Here is a 12,937-nt window from a genome sequence, read left to right on the forward strand (position 1 = left end):
CCGGCGCTGGACGTGACAGCATGCGGGACGTCGGTGGCAGGGTGTTGAGGAGGCGGGCCCCTGTCATACAATCAGCTACAGCCCAACAACAAGAAGAACCACAAATGAGCCAAACAACAACACGAGCTCCACCCGCTGAAGGTGCTGCGCTGGAACATCAGCCGGCGCTCACTCAAGCGGGACGACCGAGGCAGCGCATGAAATGGACTGTGTCTATTAATGAAAACATTTTGCGTTTCTATTACAAGGTGACGAACCTCGGTCGAGAAACGATCGGCTATCGACAACAACTGTATGCCGAATTTTGCAGGAAGTACCCAGAGATTCAAGTATCTGAACAGCGAATAGCAGATCAATACCGGGTAATTATAAGAAATAATCTTATCCCAGAGGCTACACGCGATACTATCAGAAGCGAAGTCGAACGGGAGATTCATAACCAAGAGCTAGTTGTGGATCAAGTCCATAATCAAATCCCTAATGAGCAGATTCCTAAGCCCATCATACCAGAAACTCAACCTGTTAATACGCAGCAGGACAACAACGAGTTGCACGATAGCCTGGTAAGAGAAATGGCACGTGCCGTACAAGAGTTTAATGGTACAAACCCACTTAGCAGACCACCGCTACCAAAAATAAACTCTTGTAAGAAACTAGGTGCGCTGTTACAAATTATGAACACTGAAGTCCTACCCAATTATATCGTGGAAGCCCATACATTAGAATATTTGCATATGCTGATTTATTGTGCAGCAACAGCAATTGCTAATGTTATGGGCATTAAGATCAGAACACGACGGGGAACTAATATCGGAAGGACTGAAAACAGAATTGCATCCTGGAAAAAAAGACTGCTGAGTAAAATTGAATTATTGCGCAGGGATATTGGACAAATTACAGAATACATCCGAGGAGTAAGAAGTCGAAAAGTAATTAAAAGAACTGAAGAAAAAATTCTGAACACTCCAAGACACTCACAACATGATCCAGAAAACAACACAGCTCAACACTGCCTGGACACATTAAAACAAAAACTCTCCGTTTATTCAGGTCGCCTAAGGAGATACAAAGTTAGTAACAACCGTAAATGCGACAATATACTTTTTGAGAATGCAGAGAAGGCTTTCTATAGAAAACTAAATTTCACCGTAGAAAATGTAAATAAATCCTACCCAAGCCAAGATGAAATTCATGAGTTTTGGGGAAACCAACTTTCGACGCCAGCTACTCATAACAACAATGCTGGATGGATTGAACAAACGACGAACAACTGTCAACACTACAGTAATATTCCTTATGAACCTTTAACTACTGAAGAAGTCTCGAACATTATCAAAGAGCTTCATAACTGGAAATCTCCTGGACCAGACGGAGTTCAAAACTTCTGGCTAAAGAAGTTTTGGAGTGTTCATGAGCTTTTAACAGCATTTATTAATAATATTATTTCTAATTAACAGGAAATAACATCATTTCTTACTCAGGGAACCACTTATCTAATACCGAAGGATCAAAGTAACACCCAAGATCCAGCAAAGTACCGCCCAATTACTTGTCTTCCAACTTTGTACAAATTGGTCACATCCTGTGTGGCCCGGCGTATCTACCAACATTGTGCTCTGAACAATATCATAGAGCCTCAACAGAAAGGATGCGCTAAGGGGTCCATGGGCTGCAAGGAACAACTTATTATCAACTCAGTCATTTCTAACCAGGCATACAACAAAAAAAGAAACCTTTTTACTACCTTCATTGACTACAAGAAGGCTTTTGATTCAGTGCCGCATGAATGGCTTATAGATATATTGAAAATATATAAAGTCGATGATAATCTCGTGACCTTTTTGAAGCATATAATGGCAGAGTGGAAGACTAAAATGCACCTTCAAATACCGGGTGAAATTAATATCGAAACTGAAGATATCCCTATTAACCGGGGGCTTTTCCAGGGGGACTCGTTGAGTCCACTTTGGTTTTGCCTAGCAATTAAACCACTACCTCAGCTGCTGAACTATACTGACTCTACTGACTTTAGCATTAAAAATAACAACACTGTTGTAGCGAAGCTTAATCATCTGTTGTATATGGATGATTTAAAATTAATGGCTTCCACTCGAAACCACCTAGATGAGATGCTAAAAACTGTAGAAAATTTCTCAAATGATATCAGTATGAATTTTGGACTAGACAAGTGCCGTATATTAAACATAGTCAGAGGAAAGGTTCAGCCCGGAGGTTTCGATATGCAAGATTGCCAAAACATCGGGGCAATGGGTGAAAATGATATGTACAAATATCTCGGAGTAAAACAAGCGCGGAAAATTGACCATAAACAAATGAAAACTGAACTAACTTCGGAGTTCGTGCGAAGAGTAAGACAACTAAATCGGTCATATCTTAACAGTAAAAATTTGTTTAAGGCATTAAATACGTACGCCTGTTCCGCGCTGAGCTACTCATTTGGTAATATAAAGTGGTCAAAAACGGATATAGAGGGTCTTCAGCGGAAAGTAAGAACACTTCTCACAAAGGCGCAAAAACATCATCCACGTAGTGCAGTAGAGAGAACATTACCGCGGTATCAAGGGGGGAGAGGACTTAAGTATGGATATAGGTGAGCAATTGGATAAACAAATTGCTAATTTAAGAACTTATTTTCAGGTACAGGCTGAGACATCTATTTTACATCGAGCAATTTGCGCAGTAGATGATACGACGCCGCTTAAACTGAGGGAACAAGAAATGCGCATAAACCACCTGACTAAGCAAGACAAAATGCGCGCCTGGATGAGTAAACCTCTGCATGGGCGACATCTTAATGAGATCAGCCAAGAATATGTCGACAATACAGCGTCGAACTATTGGTTGACATCAGGAAAGATGTTTCCCGAGACTGAGGGTTTCCTACTTGCCATTCAGGATCAGGTTTTTTAAACTAAAAATTACCTGAAATATATTGTTAAAGATCCTCAAGTCCAAAATGACAAATGCCGATATGGATGCCAAGCCCTAGAAACCGTCCAACATCTTACCGGTGGCTGCCAGGCATTTGTCGGTACTAATTATAAAGAACGTCATGACTCAGTAGGAAAGATTATCCACCAAGAACTAGCTGACAAACTGGGACTTCTCCAAACCGACCCTCTTCCTTATTATCAATACGTCCCTGATAGAATGCTTGAAAATGACAACTACAAGCTATACTGGGACCGCACTGTGCTTACAGACCAACCAGTGGCCCATAATAGACCCGATCTCATACTAGTTAATAAAATTACTAGGCAAACAACACTTATTGATGTGGCGATACCCAACACCAATAATTTACGTGCTAAATACAACGAAAAGATCACCAAGTACAGAGATCTAGAAATTCAAATCAGGAGACAATGGAGAATGGAAAGTACCCAGACGATACCTATTATTCTTTCTACCACTGGAGTCATCCCGAAGAGCCTCCTAGAAAACATAAAAAAGCTGGGTCTAAATGAACATCTATATAAGATTATGCAGAAAGCTGTGTTACTTTCGACGTCCAGATGCGTACGAAAATTTTTGGGAGATACACCGACATACCAAGTCATCTAGGACTCGATAACATGGAAAGAGTCCGACCAGAGCTCAATCCTTTTGATACCGCAGGTATCTGGGATGAGTGAATTTTTCCCTTAGAGGGAGTGTGAGCCGTATGGCTAAATCTGGATATATAATAAGTATAATAATATAATAAGTCCATTTTTCAACACCACGTTTTATTAGCAATTTTTTTTAGAAACGCTTTCATATATAATTCCATCGATTTATTAATTAAAAACATTTTAACAATATCAATATATCCACACTGTAATATTTTACTTTTACTTTTGTAAAAGCAGCTAGTTTAAAGGCACGTACCGTTAAAATTCAGGCAATACATTTCTGTAAATTAAATAAAATACAGAATTTCCCACTTTCTTCGTAATAAACGAATCGGTCGCAATTCTACTGAGAAAAAACCCACATCGGGCTTCACTGCCGACCAATCGAAAAATTATAAGCGAAAACACATAAATTTTAGAATATAAATTAGTATAATATCTTTTCAATTATCATTACATTTTAATCGGGAAGCAAGTCAATCGGTGATAAACATGTTTATTTTTACGATATTTGTATTTCACAATATTTGTGTATTAGTGTCGTCGTACGAAATACCTGAACCAAGTGTCAAGATATTGAAACCTAATGGTTTTCGTGTAAGCATACCAGACGAAAAAGGCATAGAGGCTTTTGGATTTACTGGAACATTAAACAGAAAAATTAGTCAAAATCCACCCGTCGATTTTGTTGCTAAGGAAAAAAACCCTCAGAATGGCACATGGGTGTTTGAAGCTACTAACATCGAAATATTTGATGGAGATGTACTAGATTATAGGATCTTTATAGAGCATGATTTACTGGGATACAGCCAACCATATAGATATGAATTTACATTTAGAGGTATGTAGGTTTTTTTATTATAAAATAATGATTCTATAGAACTATTTACATGGCGCCAATAATTCCTGGCAGTACGTTAACAGAGCGATTAAAAAATTATATATTTTTGTTATTCCTTTTTATCTTCTTCACGTGCTATATCATATTATCCGACGTTGGTGATCACCATTGCGGTTATCCTGTATTTGATATCTGAATCCATTCACGAATGTTTTTTAACCAAGAAACCTGCTTTCTTCCTTCACATCTATGGCTCTGTATTTTGCCTCAGATCAGTTTTAGTATTCTATATAGGTTTTCCTTTACTATATCTCCTCGATCAGACATTTTTTTGGTGTTTAACAATATTTAGCAATTCTTTATCTTTGTTGATCCTGCTTAGTACTTCCTCACTAGTGTTTCTTGCTATCTTTAGTCTCTATCTATAAATCTACATTTCCAATGCTTCAATTCTGTTCAGACTTGATACTTTTAGTGTACACACTTCGGCTCCATACAAAAGTACAAACCAAATATATCACTTAAACATTCTTTGTCTTAGTTCTAAACTGATATGATTATTGCAAAGAAATGTCTTTATTTTCACAAAAGTAGTTTAAGTCAGTGCTATTCTTCGTTTTATTTCTATGTCTAGGTCTAGTTGGTATTTTATGACAGTTCTCAAATAATATGTAATTTTGTGAACTTTTCCAACTGGGAATCTATTTAATTAAAGCTCCGCATCTGGATGTGGGTTACGACTAAATACTAAAAATGTGGTTTTGTTTGAGTTTACTTCAATGTCCATTTTATGTTCTTCTTTGTGAATACGATCAAGCAGAATTTGGAGACCTTCAATATTTTGAGACAGAATTACTGTATTGTCCGCGTATCTAATTACTTTAAGTAGTTTTCCGTTGATTCTGATTTCGTATTGCTGTCTCTCAAGTGCAACTTTAAATAGCTGGTCCAAGTAAACATTGAACAATGTCGGGGACAAAATGCAACCTTGTCTGACTTGTCGTTGTTTGGAGATTTCTTCGCCGTACATGTCGCATTTTATCGAATGCCTTTTCGAAGTTCACGAAGCATGCAAATACATCTTTTCTTTGATCACAGCATTTTTGTAATAGGATATTTAGCGCAATAAGTGCCTTCCTAGTTCCCATAGCATTTCTAAACCAAATTGGGTATCTTCGAGATCTTCTTCGCATTTGAGTCTAATTCTGTTGTGGTTCCAGTCTGCTGGAATCACTCCAGTGTTATATATTGCATTAAAAACTTTACTAGTATTTTTATGTTATCTTCATACTTAGCACTTCATAGTTGCTTTAGCAACTCAGTTGTTGTATCATTTGGACCTCAAGCTTTTATAATTTTAGCGTTTTTAAAGTGTATTCGACCTGTGATTTCATAATGTCTGGGCCGTTAGTACATTTTGGTAGACTTCGGTAATATTATTTCTGTCATCTTCAACAACAAGTGTTCTGTCTATATATATATATATATATATATATATATATATATATATATATATATATATATATATATATATATATATATATATATATATATATATATATATATATATATATATATATATATATATATATATATATATATATATATATTTCATGTTTACTTACACTCTTTAGAAATTTAATATGGATTCGTGTCAACATTTTTATCGACGGTAAAAAATCGATATCTTTTGATCAGAGTGTCCTATGAACAAAAGGCACAATGCGTTTTACAGGTGAAGAGTGTTCCGTATGCAATTTTTACATTTTGCTGCAAATGAGGTCAGTTTCTATAAAGATTTTCAATAAATAAACTTTGCGCGATTTTTTGCCATTTTTTACGATTCTCGTGAGATCAATAATATTTATTACTTTTATTGACCGGTTGTAGCGAAATCTCTATTGCTGGAGACAATTCTTTAAAACCTACAATATGAAAATTCCATTTTATTTTTGGCAACAAATATAAGGCACTTGAAATATGGTTAAACATACAGAATTTAAACTTTTACATTACAAATGATTGCATATCACGGGGAATGCCTACAAGAAGACGGTTTTGGATGTAGTTGATAGCAGACGTTAAGTACTTCTGAAAAACTTACTAATTAAAAAAGACCAGTTTTAAACGTTTTAGATTGTTTGTGATGTGAAAGTTTAAATTCAGTGTTTTTTAAGCATAATTCAAATGTTTCACATTTGTTGCCAAAACTCAAAATTAAAGTTGCATGCTATAGGTTTTACACAATATGTTCTAGTTCTGGAAACTCCATAGTAGCAGTCAATGAAAGGTATACATAATATTGATCTCATGAGAATAATAAATAAGGGCAAAAATCGCGCCACATTTTTTTATTTAACATATTTATAACAACTTTTTTTTTTATTTAATAAAACTCGAACAGGAATCTTATGATTATTGCTATTTAATCATTCACTATGATCAATAAGCAAGTTAGTTCTATATACAAAATATTACAAAAAACATATCTAAGGTTACATTCAGCAATATTCCTTAGGCTCTAATACATTATAGTACTACTAGCTAACGTGTACACTTAGTCGCACTTTGCTCTGCTTTTTACTTTCACTTACTTATAGCACTAACTCAAACGGTTTCGTTTTTTAAGTCTTCTTATCTGGTTGGCGTTTTCTAGGAGTTTGATGGCCTCGACATTCACGTGGTTGAAGAGCCTTTGTTCATGACTCTCGGCAAACTTACTTATGGTCTGGATAACCGTATCCATCTTGAGGTCTCGATAAAGATCACAGTTTCTAAAGTACCATGGAGCGTTAACGATGTTCCTTAATAATTTATCCTGATATCGTTGTATAATTTGGATGTTACTTTCTTTTGTACAGCCCCATAGCTATATCCCATATGTCCATATCGGTTTAAAGACTTGCTTATACAATAACAATTTGTTATAAGTAGACAGAGTGGATTTTTTTCCATCAACCAGTACATCTTTCTGAACTTAATTTCTAATTCCTCCTTTTTTTTCTTGATATGTGCTTTCCAACGTAGCTTGGAATCTAATGTCATACTCAAATATTTTGCCGTATTTGCATAAGGTATTTGCTTTCTATTTATACTAACTGGGATATGTTGTTCTCTTTTGTTAGTAAAATTGACATGAACAGATTTTGTTTCATTCATTTTGATACGTCATCGCCTGGTCCAGATGTTAATTTGTTCAACAGAGTTCTGTGGTTGCTGCATCCTCGTGGTTTTGTCCGACTGCTAGAATGCATGTGTCTTCTGCAAATGTCGCAAGTGTGTTAGGTTCTAATGATGGAATATCGCTGGTATAGAGCACGTATAGCTCTGGACACTTCCTTGTGAAACTCCAGCTTTAACTTGTGATTTCCAACGTAGCTTGGAATCTAATGTCATACTCAAATATTTTGCCGTATTTGCATAAGGTATTTGCTTTCTATTTATACTAACTGGGATATGTTGTTCTCTTTTGTTAGTAAAATTGACATGAACAGATTTTGTTTCATTCATTTTGATACGTCATCGCCTGGTCCAGATGTTAATTTGTTCAACAGAGTTCTGTGGTTGCTGCATCCTCGTGGTTTTGTCCGACTGCTAGAATGCATGTGTCTTCTGCAAATGTCGCAATTGTGTTAGGTTCTAATGATGGAATATCGCTGGTATAGAGCACATATAGCTCTGGACCCAGGACACTTCCTTGTGAAACTCCAGCTTTAACTTCTCTTAATTCTGAATATGCTTCCTCATATTTAACTCGAAAGTATCTGTCGGATATATATGATTCTACTAGTTCCGAATATTGTTTTGGTAGGTAGCATCTCATTTTATGATATAATCCGTCATGCCACACTTTGTCAAAAGTCTGCGATACATCGAGGAAAATTGCTCAACAGACTTTTCCTTTTTCTAGAGATTTTTCTACTATATCTGTTATTTTATGCACCTGGTCTATCGTTGAGTGGCTTGCTCTAAACCCAAACTGATGATTAGAAATTAGATTTTTTTCCTCTATAATCGGTTTTAGTCTCTTCAAGGGTAATTTTTCGTATAATTTAGACATGACAGGTAAAAGTGAAATAGGCCTATATAAAGAAGCTTCTTGTAAAGGTTTTCCTGGTTTTAGTGTCATTATAATTTCTGCTACCTTCCATATCTTTGGTACGTACCTCAGCCTAAAGGAAGCGTTTATAAGATGTATTAATTTTATTATAGCTTTCCTTGGAAGTTGCTTTAACACTTCCCAAGTAATTAGATCAAATACATGAGCTTTCTTTGTATTTATATTTTCTTTTATTTCCAAATATACTTCTTTTGGAGTTACAGGGCTAATCTCCATTTCATCTTGATCAGGGAGCTTCCAGTTAATTATTTCTTGTTCTTCATTTGGTTGAAAAGTATTTTCTAGGTGGTCAGCAAGACTGTTGGCCTTTTGTTTATTGCTTCTTGTCCAGCTACCATTAGTATTTCTAATTGGTGGATTCTGTAAGATTGGCCTTTTTAATCGTTTGATAGTTCACTTAGGTAGATGCTTACCGATTCGTTTTTAATTTTTTGAATTTCTCTTTTTAATTTTTGTGTAGCATTATTTAATCTAGTTTTATGAACTGGTGCTCTAGACTGATGCCACTTTCGTCTTAGTTTTTTTTCGGTTATCACTTCTCTGATTTCTTTCGGGTAGTTATTTCCTTTTATTTTTTTCGACACTGTGCGTGCTTATAAAGCTTATAAGTGCTTATAAGTTTATAAAAACTGAGGTAATTTGCTGTAAAATACAAAAATTGTATACGAAAGGTGCATTCTCTTGTTTTAAAACGCATCTTGATTTTTGCCGGTAGGATAATCGGATCAAAAGATATAAAATTTTTACCGTCGAGCTGATACCAGTTTTATTGAGCATTGATTTCGCCAGAGTAAACTGACATTCAAAATCACCGATCGCTTCAATCGTTGTTTCAGAGAGAACGTTTTATTCTACACAAAAAATGTTAATAACCATTTTTGTTTTAAATTATCTTAGCTACATTTTTTATTCAAAACATTTTTTTCTATGACGTATAGATTCTTAATAAATCGATTTTTTTCTGTTTTCCTTCCTCTTCATGAGGGGTTTTAAGGGAAAGCCTGGGGGTAAAAGTGGCAAACTTTTTGGCATCTTTTCTAGCTTCCCAAAATTGATATTTTTGGCAAAATTTAGCTACTTCTTATACTTTTTAGAGGTTCAGTGGTATTTTCGTCTCTAACGACAGTAGTATAGTCTATTGTTGATAATTATTTACGACTGTACAATTTTTCCTTTAAACATCTTTCACTTTTGTGTTTATAATGAGATTTTGGTATTGTATTGCATTTGATTCAGACAATGTACTGTTAGTTTAAGTTTTGCTGTTTCTTGTTCAATTTTGTCATATCTGAATAATAAGGCACTTACATACAACGGTATCCTATTTATTTTGGGTACACCGCTATACTGCCGTCCTAACATGAAAGGTCCTATCTGCAAAATTTAGGTTTTGAGAAAATCCAGTTTTTGTTTCTTTTCATTGTATAACGCTTGGTAATTTAAGAAACTTTTTATGTTTTATTTTATATATTATGTCGGAGAATAGAATTTAGGTGCTGGTCATAATTTTGATTTATTCTTTCCAGGTTAGTCGATTTTTGATTATATTGTCACTTAGGACAATTTAACTTAGTGTATATGAAGTACGTTTTTTTGCATTACTTACGGAAATTGTCCTAAATGAAACTGAAATTCCAATTAAATGAACACTTTTAATTTTATTATAATAAGTTTTACACTTAATACGTGCGCTTTTAATTTGGATAGAAGATTTTTTTCTATCTAAAGTTACACCGCGACATGTATTACGAATTTGGGTACTCGTTAGTCTACCCTTAACGTATCTCATTATAAAAATATCTTTTAAATCAATAAAATTGTTTTCAAGTTCTGTTTTGTAATAATTTCTTCTTTTAAAATGACAAACTATATCTTTTAAGTAAAAGATAGAAATCTGCTTTTGTAACTTATTTGGAGGTACAGTCAGTGAAGTTAAAAAGTAGCATTTTTATTAAATTAACTTTTGATGAATTGGCTTGTTTTACCGTTTCGAAAAAATCGTCAAAATCATATACTTTTTTTTCTTTTGGGGGCAAGCTCAACTTGGCGATGAAATGAATCTGCTGCCATAATAGTATGACCTGGCTCAAAAAATTTGATTATTATATTTTCTACAGCAATGAGTCTATCATTGTCTTTTTCATAGCCAAAGGTCGCCAAAAGAAATATCTTTTCACGCTGTTCATTGTACAAATACACACCTCTTCGGCTTTCTTTGATGTTAGATAGTATTTGTAGGAATACACTCTTGGTAATGTTTGATTCTGAGATGTATTTCTTTTTTTCTCAAATTATTTTACGCAGCTCAAAAAAAACTGTTTTTGGTATTCTTTTCCAATAGCCAGTCTTCTTCTTAGAGTGCCATATCCCTACGGAACGTCGGCGACTACCATGCTTATAATATTTTTATACTGATCTCGGTCTTGCGCTACGTGTAGCAATTGGTCCGCTGTCAAACCTGTCCACTGCCGCAAATTCCTCAACCAAGAGAGTTTCTTCCGTCCTATCCATTTCTTTCCTTCGATTTTACCGTTGAGAATTAGCCGAAGGAACTCATATCTTGGTCCTCTGATTATATGTCCAAGATATTCTAGCCAGTATTGTGTGTTAATGTCTTTTTGCCTAGTATACGAAATTTTTTCAGCGCAATTGAATTTGAATTTACGTGACTTTTTAACTTTATAAGCTCTTATGTAACTCTCTCTTTTTTGTTTCTTTCTTTCGACAAATGGCTCTTCAATTTGTTTTCTTTTTCTTATTTTCCCAGTTTTTGTATACAGTTTACTCTTAGCTTTATCAACTGTGTTGTTTATAATTGTGAGCTGTAAAATGAATATCTCGAATGAAATCCTGAATGAAGTTAAATTCGTTTTCTTCTGGTTATATATCAGATATTCATTGGACGCCCAGGTATATAATCTGGATCATTCTCTATTTTGGCTAAATACCATAAGTTTACATCTATCGCTGTTCCGGCTAAGTAACGCTACATTGCTACTACCAATGAATATAGACGCATATGCGTCTATATTTTTTGCTACTACTACAAACACTAATTACAATCAGTTATTGCTTATACGTAAGGTAACATTATTAAACTTACCCTTCATCCACTTCTCACAATATATTTACTTAAAATAGAAAAAACATGAGCGTACACCCAATGTCTGATAATAACAAATACCTTTTATAATTAATTATTTCAAGTTATGTTACAAACATGCTTTTGTCGTACTACGCAAAATTGTCCTAACTGATGACGTTCAGTATAAAATGCTACCTTAAATAGTCCTAACTGCATTTCTAAAGTTAAAACGGACAATTTTTCTTAGCATATGTGAGATAGGACAATTTATGTTAGTAAACATTGCTTTTTAATCAGTTAGGACAAACCATTTAGGTATATAATAAGGCACTTAAGACGCTTATAGGACAAATTCATTTTGTACATTCATAGATAATATGTTTACGCATGCCATGAGCCAATAAAGCCATTTTACCAAATTTTGCAGATAGGACCTTTCATGTTAGGACGGCAGTATATACTACGGAAGATGAGATAAGTCGGCAGCCTTTTCTCACTTCTTGAATAAATTCGAAATAATCTGCCTTTTTATGTAGTCCATGTTCATTAATATTTACCTGGTAGTAGAAGTAATATTATTACTGCGTTTTTATGATGTTCTGCATGGCCCTTCTCGTTCATTACTTCTCAGAGTTTGTTTGGTCAATTCAGTCAAGACTTTTTTCGAACTCGATGAAAGCTAAATACGTTTCAAAATTTTTAAAAAAATTTCCGTTGACTTTTTTAAATAGAAAGATCTCTTTTGCTGTTGAGATTGGAATTCTTTGAAATTTTATTTGGCAGAAAGTGCCTGCATATTTATTATCAATTTTTGAAGCCTTTTCATAGCTTGATGTTGTAATCTATATCTGTCTTATTATTTCTGATCTCTTCTTGTTTCTACCAGTCTATTTTGTAGTGGGTCATGTATGGATCATTTACTGACAATTTTGCTATCCCTTTCTCTATCTGATTCAAATATCTTCTTGTTATAATAAGCTCGTTCTTTGTCCTATTTTTCGTAGCATTTGTGTATATGTATGCTTCTGTTACAGCCTCGCTTGCTTCTAGTGGTGCAATTTACCTTACCTGTATTCTGTAATTCGGTATTAATTGTGTATTAAAGTTACAACTCTGTTTACGTCGAGAATTTTAAAGGTCTTTTAAACTATATTTAAGTATATTTAATAAAACATACCCAGAAAATTTCATCATCTAATATAATCTTTAAATAACCCATTTTTGGATTTTGTATTTTGTTTTACATTTTCATTGTT

At 34.4% G+C, this 12,937-nt stretch overlaps 1 protein-coding gene across 1 annotated transcript in view; it reads left to right on the forward strand.

Annotated features, from left to right (window-relative positions):
- The first annotated feature begins 4,070 nt into the window (after window positions 1–4,070).
- The window catches only part of LOC140439451 (uncharacterized), a 68,850-nt gene continuing 59,983 nt past the window's right edge, over window positions 4,071–12,937 (forward strand). Inside the window, exon 1 of the mRNA XM_072529364.1 lies at window positions 4,071–4,476. Coding sequence (XP_072385465.1) covers window positions 4,128–4,476 — 349 coding nt within the window. The 5' untranslated portion in view covers window positions 4,071–4,127. The remainder of the gene's footprint in view (window positions 4,477–12,937) is intronic.

Source organism: Diabrotica undecimpunctata, chromosome 4, assembly GCF_040954645.1.
Source record: "Diabrotica undecimpunctata isolate CICGRU chromosome 4, icDiaUnde3, whole genome shotgun sequence".
Taxonomy (NCBI): Eukaryota; Metazoa; Arthropoda; class Insecta; order Coleoptera; family Chrysomelidae; genus Diabrotica; species Diabrotica undecimpunctata.